General features: G+C 37.8%; 2 protein-coding genes across 9 annotated transcripts; one reads left to right on the top strand and one right to left on the bottom strand.

The window, feature by feature from the left end:
• Window positions 1–268: 268 nt before the first annotated feature.
• Window positions 269–6,716, bottom strand: LOC135580775 (calcium-dependent mitochondrial ATP-magnesium/phosphate carrier protein 3-like). Of its 7 annotated transcripts, XM_065080377.1 has the most exons (6): window positions 5,301–6,714; window positions 3,104–3,889; window positions 2,918–3,008; window positions 2,693–2,832; window positions 425–484; window positions 269–347 (listed from the first exon to the last, which is right to left on the bottom strand). In XM_065080377.1, exons 1-5 carry the CDS (start codon window positions 5,776–5,778, stop codon window positions 465–467), a joined length of 1,515 nt encoding a protein of 504 aa, XP_064936449.1. In that variant the 5' UTR covers window positions 5,779–6,714; the 3' UTR covers window positions 269–347; window positions 425–464. The 7 variants fall into 7 exon arrangements, with proteins under 7 accessions (XP_064936449.1, XP_064936448.1, XP_064936450.1 ...); XM_065080376.1 differs by having other exon boundaries at window positions 269–484; XM_065080378.1 differs by lacking the exons at window positions 269–347; window positions 425–484 and having other exon boundaries at window positions 2,423–2,832; window positions 3,104–3,169; window positions 3,281–3,889; window positions 5,301–6,716.
• Window positions 6,717–7,167: 451 nt separating this feature from the next.
• Window positions 7,168–14,539, top strand: LOC103996219 ((6-4)DNA photolyase). Of its 2 annotated transcripts, XM_009417086.3 has the most exons (14): window positions 7,171–7,671; window positions 8,063–8,134; window positions 8,323–8,403; window positions 8,578–8,748; window positions 8,820–8,891; window positions 11,099–11,185; window positions 11,270–11,368; window positions 11,449–11,532; window positions 12,227–12,313; window positions 12,418–12,489; window positions 13,060–13,173; window positions 13,290–13,377; window positions 13,458–13,553; window positions 14,283–14,539. In XM_009417086.3, the coding sequence occupies exons 1-14, from the start codon at window positions 7,252–7,254 to the stop codon at window positions 14,420–14,422; spliced, it is 1,683 nt and encodes a 560-aa protein (XP_009415361.3). In that variant the 5' UTR covers window positions 7,171–7,251; the 3' UTR covers window positions 14,423–14,539. The 2 variants fall into 2 exon arrangements, with proteins under 2 accessions (XP_064936443.1, XP_009415361.3); XM_065080371.1 differs by lacking the exon at window positions 11,449–11,532 and having other exon boundaries at window positions 7,168–7,671.
• The last annotated feature ends 111 nt before the right edge of the window (window positions 14,540–14,650 follow it).

Below are 14,650 nucleotides of genomic sequence, written 5' to 3'. Positions count from 1 at the left end.
TGACCCATATTTCGTCTGGAGATCCCGACGTAAGAAACAAAATAATCTGCTTAGTCGAGATAGTCCAAGCAAAAGAGAAGACGTACCTTTAGATGCCGGTTTACCACTCTTAAAAATATTCCCATCACGCCTGGAAACAAGTCATCAATCACCAAACAGCCAAAATTTAGACATTATTTGATGAAGTTTCTAACCATTTGTTACTCCTTGGACCAAAATCCCAGAATCTCACGCAAGAGAATTCGAGAAAATTCACTCCTCGTGAAAGTGACCAGGAAAAAGGAACGAGGCTGATACTTGTAGAAAGATACAGTGAAACCAACTTCGATGGTCATGAATTTAACCACCTGACATTATATTTGCTATGTATGAATCATACAACATCAGTGTTAAATAATAAATATACTCTTGGAAGCTACGTCACCTAGCACAACCAGTTTCCTTCTTTGGGTATGTTCTACAAGCTAGTGAGCACTGCACTGCACTGCAATAAAAACAATAACCAAGTAATCAACAGCTAAAATACAGAATTTCAGTGCATCAGCAACAAGCAAGGATAAAATTGAGTACAAAAGACTGATGGCAAAGTTTCATAGTCCTTCGGTTGTGAATGTTGATCTCAGCATGTACTTGTATCCAACTTCATGGTGGCAAGGAGCCATGGTTGAATGATATTTTAACTCCAAAAATAGATCTAAATTTCACAGTTAAATTCCTTTGAACTTGAAGCTACTCTCATGAAAGCTTTCTTGAATCATGATTGTGAGACCTTTTGGACACCCGAGAAGACTAGCAAAGGCATAAATGAAAATAGAGAAGAGAGGTTGAAAAATTCAGGCAATTGTGGATGCAGTTTGCCACCAATATTAGTTGAACAAATTGCATTAGGCATCAAGGACAAAGTCCACAAAAGGGCACTGATGGTTCCTACTGGAAAACAGAAAGTGAATTTGATGAACACTATTAGAGTAATACATGGTGGACAAAAGACACGGAAGCTAAAATTCTAATATCAGAATGACCACTACCAGCATCAACATATTATCAGAATGCTTAGGCAAGAAGAACCAACTTAGACAACAAACAGAAGACTGGATGCTTACAGATGGCTGTGCTCAATGGCCATGTCATTTGACTCTTTGGCAAAAATAACTGATTTTAAGTTATCTATTCTATCCCATCTTTCTTAATTAAGGAAACCCAAGATTCTAATTGCTGAACAGTTAGTCTTCATAGATAAATAATGACTTTCAACTAGGTACAACTAACATCTTGAGATGGGATTATTTTTCTGATGTAATATTAACTTTTCAGCAACGAACCTCTCATATAAAGTCATAGATCTGTTTGTTACTATTAGAAAATGATTCAGCAATAGTTTTCCATTTTTCGATCAGAAGTTAGTCGCAAGATTGTCAAGATTTGAACTCCATATTATCATAAAACCTTTGGATGCTGAGATCACATCAGAGCAAGACCATCAAACAAAGTGCCTCCAAGACCGCAATGAATCATCTTCTTTAAAATCTCTAATATATTTCATCACGAAAATGTTAAGAACTCATCATTCCTGTAAAAGTGAGATACTAATAAGCCAAAAGATGTAAAAGAAAAAGAAGATGCTGTGAGAGCAGAAGACCCAAAAGAAATTCTGATAGAAGAAATGGATACAAAGTTCTCATTAAAGACACTCTGACCCCAGAACAATTGTAAAGGACCTAATTGTATGATATATATATATATATATATATATATAAAGTGGTATACGATGATTCAATCAGGTGAAGAAAGATCGGAGGACCGCATTGAAGACTAGATCCATCAAGAGAGAAAGGGTTCCAAACAATTGAATCTATTCATCCCACCTCAGGAGATATATTTCCTTTGTAAATTTCAGCAAAACTAGAGAAATAAATTAAATAGAAAACAATATGAAGTTACATATTTGTGCAACAATCATTTTCATGCTCAAGGAAACTCAAATCCACATTGTCATGTTATGTTGTATCTGTGCGTGTGATGGATAAGTGTTATGTTGTAATATGCTAAAAATATTAGGTTGTATCATACTTTTAGAATACTTAAAGTGAGCAAAGCACCAAACTGATTCTATTAGATGCACAGCCTTTTGTCATGTTAATACACAATTAAAACTGTTGTTTTACTAGTAAGCACATGAAATAAAGAACAGTTTTCCCGAAAAACTGTCACTTTTTCCATCCTTTCCTTCAACCTATTTACAACATTTATAATTTCCAAGATTGCTAAGTCATGGCCATAGAAATAATCTCTTTAGTAAACTCAGAGGCCCGCATTTAGAAATCAATAGAAAGATAAAATTTCAGATAAGCAACATTGAATGACAAGTATTATAATCACTTTTGTAAGATTTAAAGTAACCTTCATAGAAAGGAACTGTACCTGAAAAAGCTAACTCATTTATTATTATCTCCAAAGAGAAGTGTAAAAAGAGTTGTTCAGACAACCTTCACTTCATATGTGAAGAAAAATACCATGATACAATTGAAACAATCATATCACCTACTCAAATCTGTAATCTTCTCCTCTTCATCATCATCATGTACTTTATAGTCAGTCATGTCAATTATGGTGGAAATGAAGCAAAACCAAATAGTTGTCTAATCAAGATATAGACTCTTTTTCATGGTCTCATAAATAAGATAAGTAATACCAGCAGATGGCACTACTTTGAGCAGATTTGGAATTATCCCTTTGTAGAATCCCGAAAAACCTTCATTTCGAAGGGTTTTCCAGAACACATCACACATTCCATTATATGCAGAAGATGAATTGGTGTGCTGGGCTTGCATTCTGCAAGTAAATAGTAGATATAATCATTAATCAAAGTCATAAATAAACGTGAGTTAACTACTATAACACTGTAATCATCAACTACCTTGTTCTAATAACCTGCAAAGGGTAGACACATGTTGCTCCAAGAGCTCCTGAGATAGTTCCACAACCTAGTTGCACAAGTGGACCCGGTTCTAGATGAAAGTCAGCATTTCAGAGTATTAGGTCAGACTGAGCAAAAAAAACACTAGAGATATGTGAAAAAACCAAAGATTATTTAGGAGCTTACCACTGTCCTTCAGAATATATGTTCTAGACATATCTTTCAAGGTCTCATATGCGCTAAGATCTATTCCTGCATATGGAATAATTCCAAGAAGAGATGGGATGAGACCTTTGTAGAAGGCTCGAGGTCCTTCATGAACCCAGATATCTTTTGTCAGAGTAGCAAGGTTGGGAACCTTACCACCTTCACAGGCATAAGTTTGCAATCGTGTTTTCACAAGATCAAGTGGATATATAGCAGTTTGTGCCACTGCACCTGCTAAACCACCAGCAATCAGTCGCCCAGAAGCCCCAATATCACTCTTCTCTTCACCTTTGGCTGTGACAATGAAATCTTTTAGCATTTCAAATGTATAAAATTTTATTGCACTTTCTGGTGCAACCTTCATTACATTTAAGCCATTCCCTCTGAAAAAACCCAAGAAACGACCGTCTCTCCAAATGTCTTTTATTGCCGGCATAATGCGTGCTTGTGTTGTTCGTACTTGCAAAACTACCTTAAGACGATCGAGAGGAGCAGTAACTGTACGAGAAGCTGCCCCAGCTAACCCTCCTGCAATCAAGTATTTGCTTGCATTTACATGTTTACTTATCCCTTCTGGAATAACTGCCTGTTCTCCAATATCCACAAGACAAACTTTTTCCCAGTACTGATAAATGTTTTCAATTGTTGCTTCATGAGGGTAAAGCAGAAGAAAATCTCTCCATTCCTCAAAAGTTATTATCCCATTATTATCCTTATCCACATGCTCCACAAAACGGACAAGTTCCTCGTCATCAATCTCAATCCCTGCATAAGAGAAACTAAGAGGCCTTGCATAGTAAAAGAAGATGCTGAATGTATAGTTGAGAAGTGATTCGAAAAATATGAACTTTCACAGGAAAACGGAAAGATGAAAAATATTCCTAGAAGATCTCATATGCCTCTAACTGTCAAGACACTTGTGTCCACTAATCCCAAAAACTGGGATAGCCACATTCAGATAGATAAAATAATGAACTCTGCTCATGAATATCAAAGCAAGCTTTCTAAACCTCGCTCTTAAAGTTAACAATCCAATGGAATACAAAAGCAGACTATCCAGACCTCTCCCACTGATCCCAAAAACTGTGATAACCATGTTCAGATTGATCAACTAATGAATTCTGCTCATGAATATCAATTCAAGCTTTCTAAACCTCTCTCTTAAAATTAACACTCCAATGGAATATCAAAGCAGACTATCCAGACCTCTCCCAGTCTTTGAATGTCATCCCCCTTACCCAAAAAATGAACAGAACACAGAAAAGGCCCAACCTATGCGCCCACAGAAAGATAATTCTTGCTTTAGGAGTGCAGAATTCTAAATTGGAGAAAAGGAAAGGATTCAGGTACGCTTATGGTTAAATTCTACGTTCATTCTCATCTAATCAACCTTGCGACTTCTCAATGCAGAAAACCCTACAAGGAAGTATATGCAATCAAAACCAACTACAATTGCAAATGAGCTCACATAAGAATGCGACGATACATATTTGGTTTAATTCAAATATAATCCATATAAGATCATGAAATCTCAGCTGAGAACAAGTTTCAGATAAATAAGAAACAAAACCATGAACCCTGAAGATTTAGACCTGGCAACTGTCTTGTCTTCCCTGACCTGCATTTACATTGGACCAATATGTAGCACCACAATTTTAATGATGTTTCATCCCAACACATCCAATAATAACATCGTGACATTTGTTCAGGTGCAATGACAACCACGGAAACAATGATTATGATGACCAAAGTACAACAATATAAATCAGTCAAAGTTGAACAGAAGACAAAAGGTAGCAAAGATCATGATCAAAACAGCAGTTTAAGAATGACAAGGACAGAAAGCAAAAGGAAAGTAAAGAATTACAAAAGTTTTTGTTCAGATTGTATGCTTAAAATGGATGCACCCAAATGCCTAGCAAACATCTAAAAGATGATGATCATCAAATTCAGAATGCCAACAGTGACCTCTGACCCTCAAAGATATGGTGTATCTATGGAAACGCTATTGGAAAAAGAAGCCAGTGCAATCTCATGTGACTAACTGGGAATCCAGAAATCTGGTGTCACACAGATAATATGCTTCCCATCATAATCATCACTCCCTGAATTTTTCTCTTATTTGGGGGCATCAGAAGTATATAGCAGAGCGACAGATTTAGATAATTCATTTTACCTGCTTTAATGAGTGCGTCCCAGAGCTCCTCCGGCAAGATGCAACCATTGTGCTCGACGTCAATGGCCTGGAAGATGCGGTAGAGCTCGAGCTCCTTGTCGTCCAAGTAGCGCCGGAACTCCTGGTAGTCAACACGGCCATCTCGGTTGGCATCGCACACCTTCAGTAGATCCCTGGCGTACTTGTACTCGGCGGGGATGCGAAGGGCGGAGAGGCCGGCCTCGATCTGTACGTAGTCGAGATGGCCGACGCCGGCCGCATCGAAGAAGTTGAAAAGACTCCGGATCCGGACCTCTCTCTCCTCCTTGGTCTCGCGCAGGGCCAGGAGGACGTGGTCCATGGACACTGGCCCCGGCTTCTTCACAGGATTACAACCGCCTGGCCGTCGCCACTGTTCGCCATCCGACGCTGGCGCCGCCTCCTCCATCTTTGCCGGGAAGAGAATTCTCTCTTCTACCGCTTTGGTAGCGCCGGACATCTGCCGCGACCGCTTTGCGGGATCAATCGGTCTGGCTGATCCCAATAACGGTGGCGGAGCGCATCCTGAAACTCAATTTGAGGAGGAGGAGGATGGGTGGCTTACGGAGGAGATCGGGCGATGCGGAGGAGGCTAAGTAACCAACAAACAACTATATGAACGGACGGAAAAATGTCTGAATCAGAATACATACCGCAATTCTATTTGTGCAACGGGATGCATTAGCAACAAATTGATGAAAACGGACGGAAAGATGTTTGAATCAGACGCATGCCCCAATTCTGTTCGTGCGAAAGAATGCAGAAAGGTTGGATTGGAAACCCCTCCAACTCGGTGAAGGAATTGACGGGAGAAGTGAGGGAAGCAGTAACAGATTGGGGTTGGGGAGCAGCAAAGTCACAGAAACAGAGCCATCAAGGACCGGGAAACCATGGGAGTACGTGAGAGAAGTTGTCGATCGTTCGGCAGAAGAAGAACAAGAAAGAGGTGAGTGGTATAGATTGGGGGATCGAATAAAGAGGAAGAGCAAGAAGAAGATGCCCTCTACTCCCTATTGTTTGTTACAAAGAAGCAGTAGCTCCCTCTCCATTTATAGGGGTTTCGATCGATGATGTGCCTTTTCCGTGCTATTGAGTAACAAAATTCGACATTCTTGACTCTATACAAACACACAACCAACTTGGGAAGTAGAACGTGAATCCTTTTCGTTCCAAATACTGATTTATTGGAAGTAGTTTAAGGCGAAAGCCATGGATCCCTCGCAGAGTTGAGGTGCACCGCGAATTACCTGTTAGGGTGCCTTGGTAAGTACCACTCCATATGCATCAGATGACAAGCTCAGTAGGGCATGGCGACGTTGGTAATGTGAACCCTGGAAGTCGAAGACACCAAGGGTCGGGATGATGGGTAGGGCATCGGACAAGCTACTCGAATGTTCTCGGTCTGACCAGATTGGATAGGTGATCGGTGACATGCTCGTCATGCGCGCAAAATCACCTCTTAACAATATTCAATGTTCGATAAAATTTTAATTAGGGTAACATCAAATTATTTTCAAGAAGAGACAAATTGGACATGCTGTGCTTAAAGGTTGGGTACTAATTATATATTATCCTTTATATTTGAATCTATTAGTATTACAATCTCTAAAATTTTAAAAAATTATAGTTCTAAAATAAAATAAATAATCTTATTTATCATAATGTCGTTAACTATATTAATAGAAAACACAACCCTTTCATCTCCAATGAACCTTATATTTAGTGACACACTATGGTTTTTGGGTTTCGGACAAAGTAAATCCAACCATATGATGCAATGACAAATATACCTAGAAACTAGATGTATACTATATGTTTGCCATAGTAAGAGCTACCGGTGATGGTCAGCACGAGAAGTACCAGACAGTGGGCAACGTGGTAGCAGCGTAACCGCTCGCCATCGTTGCCCGACCTTTCAAATGCTATCCGTCCGATGTGCATCAAACCACTTCTACGCTACCGGTGCTTCCAGGAGCGGCAGAGCCGAAGCCTCATCATAACTGCGATCTCCATCGTCGTCTTTCTTTGGTTGTTGGTGACGTCGCATCACATGGAGTCGAACGCCGTGGTTTGGTTCCGGAAGGGGCTGCGGATCCACGACAACCCCGCGCTGGACTACGCTTGCAGGGGATCCAGCCACATCTTCCCAGTGTTCGTCCTCGATCCCCGTTACCTTCATCCAGACCCGTCTGCCTTCTCCCTTGGTTCTGCCCGCGCTGGCCTCAACCGCATCCGCTTTCTGCTCGATTGCCTCCTCGACCTTGACTCCAGCCTCCGCAACCTTGGCTCCCGCCTCCTTGTCCTCAAGGGGCACCCTGAACCAGCCTCGGTAATCTGCCAGATCCTCAAGGACGTGAGTGAGCCTCGGTGACATCGCTCTCTCTCTCTCTCTGTTCTGTTTTCCTGAGATATGTATTAGGGGTGTTTCCCTTGTTCTTTTACTTCATCTTTTTGGCCTTTTGGCGTAATTATCTTTAGAAGGTAAGTGATTTCTTTTGCGAATTTGATGATTTTGTGTTGTTGTTCTTAGCGTGGTATCTGCATTCCTTTTCCTTATTTGAGGTTTTGTTATGAAGTTCCCCCTTGGTTTTGGTCTCTTCTTTTTCTTTTCGTGCTTTAGAAATCTAGCTGGAAATGCTATTGTAGTGTTTTAGGATAAGTAGTTTCAATATATGGAGGTAGAGTTGAAATTTGTACTCTAGTTTGTATTTGTTCTGTTTTGATTGCTTTGCTGTTTGTTGTAGTGGAATATTAGGAAGCTCTGCTATGAATTCGACACGGAACCATATGGTCAAGCTCGGGACAGACAAGTCACGGTGAATGGTTTTAACTTGCACCTTTCTTATTTCTTGTTTCTCTGTTTTTATCATAAAACTATTCTAGAACTGGGAACAGATTCCTTACCTTAACTTCTTGAAGCTCAACCTCTTTTAACTTGACTAATAATAACAAAAGCATAGCTTGCCCTTGACTCCTGAAAAAAAATTTTCCTCTACTCCTGAAGGATTTTGCCAGTCAACATGGAATTGAAGTGTTCTCTCCCGTGAGCCATACTTTATTCGACCCTGCGGAGGTTATTAAGAAGGTAGTACTGATAACTTCTGATAAATTAATAGTGAATAGCATGCTTGTGCATCATGATTTTCTTTTCTGTTCTTTTTATTGTGGTGTGAGATGGTTTAAATCTGTGCATCTACTCGTATTTGCGCTGCTAACTTATTTCGCTACTATTTTCTATCATGTATCTCGTGCTATAAAGAATGGAGGAAGACCACCTTTGACCTATCAGTCATTCGTGGCACTTGCTGGAAAACCCCCAGACCCTCTTGCCAAAACATACTCTGAACTTCCTCCTGTTGGAAATGTTGGGAAGGTTGAATTGCTAAATATTCCAACAATTGAAGAACTTGGCTACAAAGATATAGAACAGGTCTTCAGCTTCCAGCATTATTGGTTGATTACTATAGAAGCGTGGGCTTATGTTGTGGGTTGCTTTTGTAGGAAGAATTTTCACCTTTTGGAGGTGGTGAATCAGAAGCTCTTCGAAGACTGAAGGAAGTTCTTAAAGATAAGGTGTCGTATCCTTTTTAACTTATATTCATACAATAGTTCTGTTACAATTGGTAAGTAATTTTAGAAATCCTAATCATATTCAAATTAATTGATAAATTTTTAATTAAATTAAAACTTCTTAGTAAATTAGGGTTTGTTCTTATAAGTACACATTGAGTCTCGGGACTTTGGTGAGGAGAGGAGGGTGGGGGGAGGGACAGAAAGAAGTGAGAAATACTTTTGATGCACCTGGATTTCTCTCTAGGGTATCTATAGAGGGTACTCTCTAAGGTTTCTAGAGATGGTGAAAAAATAATGTAAATTCTTTGATATTTATATGGGAGGGTCAACAAGGAAATCTGTGCTTCAGTAGGAAAAATTAAGGTCTTATAATTGATCTTGTATATATTGAGGAATTTGGTTTTCTCCGTGGATGTTGGCAAGATTTGTCGAGCCATATTAGTCGCGTTGATTTTCTGATACATTATTTGATTATTGATCTATGGTGGATTTCTCTTTTTGGTTTTTGTTTTTCTCTTCTCCCTCCCTAACAAAGTAGTTATAGAGCCCAAAAGATCCAGTGATCAGAGATTCAACAAGGATGTCATCGGTTATTTCTATTGGCTTTATTGTGGAGAAATTTAATGGAAAAGATATTTTCACTCTATGGCAATAGAGGGTGAATGATCTTCTTGTCCAGTAAGGTCTAATAAGAACATTGAAGGGACGAGCATAAAAATAAAAAAAGATGAGCGACGAAGATTTGGAGGAGTTTGAGGCAAAGTGCATGAGTACTATTCATCTTTGCATCACTGATAATATAGGATAAATTAGAAAAGTTTTATCTGGCAAAAATACTTAACTAACAAGTTGTATGTGCAGTGAAAGTTATACAAACTAAGGATGGAGGAAGGCAGAGTCTTGGTAGAGCATCTAAATATATTAAAAAGAATATTGGATCAACTGAAAAAAGTTAATGTGAAGATTGATGAAAAAGATAAGTTGTTGTTTCTTGTATCGCTCATCGACTCCTACAATAACTTTGTAGAGATAATACTGTGTAAGAAGGATACGATAACTCTAGAACAAGTTGAAGAAGCCTTAATGTCTCATGCTACTAAGAAAAATGATAAATCTAGGAATATGGATGGTGAGACATTAGTTTCTCATGGTAGAGATTGACTAGGAGGATTTTCAGATGGGTAAATCTCAATATGGTAGGTTGAGATCAAAAGTAACTCTTTGGATAATATTTAGTGTTGTAGATACAAAGAGTACGAACATATGAAGCAGAATTGTTCCTTCAAAAATAAAATAGGAAGAAAAGATCGATAAGTGCTCTCTTATGATGGATGGTGATGGAGATGTCCCCACAATACCCAATGGTAATGATGCATCTTTCTAGAAAAATTGGTTTTTAGATTTTGCTTATGTTACTCATGTTTGCTTTCAAAAGGATTGTTTTGATTCACTGAATGACAAGTTGAGTCCTAATGAAAGGAAGATTACATCAAGGATTGTGCGTCTGGAGGAAGTATATTAAAGACCTCAAAGGGTTGAAAACAAGTTGTTCATGTAGGGGATGGTAAGTACCTATGGTAGCGAGCTTCATTCGCAGTGCAGAAAACAAAGGGTGATATTCATGATTTTCAGTATACAAATGGTTGTAAGGGAAAAAATCTTGTTGGTGGTAAGATAGTGTGATGGAGGCCTCTCTGGAATCAAGTAGCACCATTGATTCGGTTCCAGCTACATAGGATGTATTGGCTGGCTTATTGAAATCAAATGCTGGACTATAAACTGATTCAGTTTGTATAGCTATGGTAAATTCTTCAAGCCAATGATTAAATTTCAACATGAGGCACAAAGTAAAAAAATACTCACCAAAATAGATATTGTTAGGATTGGTAAGTATTTTATGAGTCCTAACTGTATTCAAATTATTTGATAGTATCCTAATTAAATCAAAACTCCTTAGTGAATTAGGGTATGTTCCTATAAATACACCTTTAAGTCTCAAGGTTTTGGTGAGAGGAGAGAGTAAGATGTGAGGAATACTTTTTGTGCTCTTGGGTTTCTCTTTGGGGTATCTAGATATGACACTATCTAGGGTTTCTAAAGAATGTGAGAAAATGATATAAATCCTTCGAAGTCTATATGAGAGCAGTTGCTTATCTTTCTTCTTTTGGTAGAAGTTTCTTATCTTTCTAATCCTGTGAGTTTTGTAGGAGTGGGTAGCAAATTTTGAGAAACCAAAGGGTGATCCCTCAGCATTTTGGAAACCAGCAACCACTGTCTTGTCACCATATCTGAAAGTAAGTTGATAAATAATAAATGAGGTAGTTTAGACATATTGAAGTCACAACAGTGCGATTGTTTTAATAGTTGAAATGTTGCAGTTTGGTTGTCTTTCTTCAAGGTACTTTTATCATTGCCTTCACAGTGTCTACCTGACTGTTGGTAAACACACATCCCCTCCAGTTTCACTTGTTGGCCAGGTTAGCTTTTAACAAGCCCCTTATTTTCAACTTTACTAAGTGAAAATTAGCTAATCATTTGTCCACCAAATTTATGATAGTTATTATGGCGTGAATTCTTCTACACGGTGGCTTTTGGAACTCCTAATTTTGATCAGATGAGAGGAAACAAGATATGCAAGCAAGTTAGTGAAAACTTCAGGCATTTTAGTATATCATTTTGTATTTGATATTCAATAGAGACTACGATACCTTATGGTATGGATAAAACTATGAATTGCTACTCTATTCATGAAAATCTAAATTACTCCTGAACTGGCTCTAGTTGCAAATGTGAATGCTTTCTGCTGTCTGTCTTGTAGGTTAGAGGCCTTGATGCCCATTTGTTGGTCTTGCAGTTTTATCTTCTTTTGAAATCTGGTACTTTTGTTCTCGTTAAATTTGTTTGTGCTACTGCTAAGGATAACTATTTATATGGAAAGGGAAACAAAGGAAAAATTATTAATCATTATGGATACTATATTCTGTCTAAAGGTAATTTTTGTCAAAAACTTGTCAGCATTTCATATGTTGTTAAAGGTAATTCTCCAAAGAAACATAATCATCATTCCCTGAGTCATAATCAGTTCCCAAAGAGAAATTCTGCTTTTAATGACCTTTGTGCCATCAAAGTTTGTGTCATTAATAAAGTCATGCATTCTACTGCCCACTCTAATTAAAGGCAATGTTATGAAGGCTTTTTTTGCTGCATGTCCTCTCTAATATAATGTTGTTTCATATGATTTGATTTCCAGATCTTTATTTTTATTGCAACCTACTCAGGAATTTTAAGGCTACTCAATTCATTTTTTTTTAACTGAAGACATTCTGAAATTCCAGATTCCTTGGAAGGACGATGACAAATTACTTGTAGCTTGGAGAGAAGGTCGGACAGGATATCCCTGGATCGATGCCATTATGATACAGGTTTGATCAACCCTTTGATGAGGCAAAATTTGCAATATGTTTAACCAAGCTATATATTTACTTCCGTATAACAGAAATTCTGAAGCTTTTGCATCTTCTAATAGCTTAAGAAATGGGGATGGATGCACCATCTGGCACGGCATTCAGTTGCATGCTTCCTGACACGTGGTGATCTGGTATGAGTTTAAATTTTAAATTACTTAGTTAATTATTAAGTTTGTTGCTTGTCATTATCTTGAAATTAACATTTGAACTTGGGATCTTCTCTTTCCTTACTGAAAAATGATGATTGAAACATTGGATGTTGTAGCTTATAGTTTTAGCGTTGCTTATTGTATTTTGTTGATGGAAGAAAAAAGATAAATAACAGAATCTCTTTAAGGTTCTTTTTTTTAAAAGGGAAAGGTAGGTGAAGATCCAATCAAATCCCTCCCCAGTTATGTAACACAGATCAGAAAGTATTTTAAAGCTTTACATAAAAGTTATTGCTTCTGACAAATTTCTCTTATGAAGTCAACCTTGGAAAAGCTTCGTTGGATTCAATCTTTGAACAGTATGATATAAATGAATGGTACTATATGGGAGGCTGCTTTCTGAAAACTACCAGGATAGAATACCCAATTGATTTTACTCCTGTATCTTGTTGATAGGCAGTAGTTATAGTTTGTGCATAATTAGAGTGTTGGGATAGCTTCTAAGGATTTTCCTCTTTTTGTTTGATGATGAAATATTTGACCGACATGCAGTTTATCCACTGGGAAAAAGGGCGTGATGTCTTTGAGAGACTACTGATCGATTCTGATTGGGCCATTAATAATGGTAATTGGTTATGGCTTTCTTGTTCAGCCTTTTTTTACCAGGTAGGCAGCATACCATCCTTTAAGCTCATGAAAACTGAATGATTCCACCTTATCTGCCATAAACAAATTCATTTTGGAAATCTTCCTGATTATTTTGTTATCTTGCTTATTGTCAGTATCACCGTATCTATTCTCCAATATCTTTTGGACGGAAGTATGATCCCGATGGGGAATATATTCGGTACTTTCTCCCGGTACTAAAAGGTACTTATTTTTGTTTCAACACCAATTTAATTTTTATGATGATAATTACCATTATGCTAAGGCCACCTGGTTTGTCACAGATATGCCGAATGAGTACATCTATGAACCTTGGACAGCTCCACTTAGCATCCAAAAGAAAGCAAACTGCATAATTGGAAAAGATTATCCAAGACCAGGTCAGTCTGCATATGTTGCATCACTCTTTCTTCAATGTTATTATGGAAACAATTGTAGGCCATATTTCAGCATAAGCTTAGGAACAGTGACAATGTTTGATGGTCAACGGGTACTTGTTTTTATATGTTTTCTTAATGAGAAAAATATATTTGGATGCGCACATCAAAATAGGAAAAGTTCTAGATTGACTTATAGGCTTAAATATTTCAGGTCATTGGATCAAATTTAATGAAATTAATGAATTAATTATCCATTAGATCAAATCATGATCATTGGTATAGCCCTATTTAAGTATATCAGATGGCATATGCTAGCTTAACAATATTTTTTTATTAAACAGTCTTGCATTTTTAAGTTTGACGCACAGAAATCTACCCAAGTAACAAATTTCTTTGTGGGTAACCATTATGTTCCACAGAATAATTTGGTCAAACTTTGGCTTGATATTCCATGCATAAGAGTTGCTAAAAAGTAAATAGTGAATGCAAACTTATAATTTTCATGCATCCATGCCCCTGAATGGTCATTCAGCAGTTTTATCGGCTATATGGTCACTTTCTTGTTTTTTCCTTTTTTTTTTTTTTTTGTGACTGTTGGGAGCTAGCTGCAGATGAACCATTGCTAGCGTAATAGAAAAATGAAATTGCATAGTACACTACTTGAGCAACCATTTGTATGTATAGTTATCCTTGATATCACTAGCATTTTTTCTTTGGGTAACTTTGCAGTGGTCGACCATGACAAAGCGAGCAAAGAATGCAGAAAAAAGATGGGAGAAGCGTATGGAAAGGTCGGTTCTGTGGAAGAGGAAGACAATAATGCAGCTTCTGAATCCACAGCTATGCAGAAACGGAAAAGGCGGACCTAAGTAATGCAGCTCATAGGTCGCGCAACATTTTCTGTGCAAAAGACCATGTTAACAAAAAAGAGTAGTAAAAGTAAAATAAGAAACAATACATAAAATATGAAAGTCTTTTATGGTTAATTTGCTAGCAGTCGTCAGATTTGCCTAACTCAGGTAATAGCATATAATAACCTTTATAAGTTACGCATTTTAAGCTCCTAAGCAATTATAGAGAGAGAGACCTCAGGCTGA

Source organism: Musa acuminata, chromosome BXJ1-8 (assembly GCF_036884655.1).
Source record: "Musa acuminata AAA Group cultivar baxijiao chromosome BXJ1-8, Cavendish_Baxijiao_AAA, whole genome shotgun sequence".
Taxonomy (NCBI): domain Eukaryota; kingdom Viridiplantae; phylum Streptophyta; class Magnoliopsida; order Zingiberales; family Musaceae; genus Musa; species Musa acuminata.
Note: the sequence above shows the minus strand (reverse complement) of the source record. Positions and strands in the feature narration are given on the sequence as shown.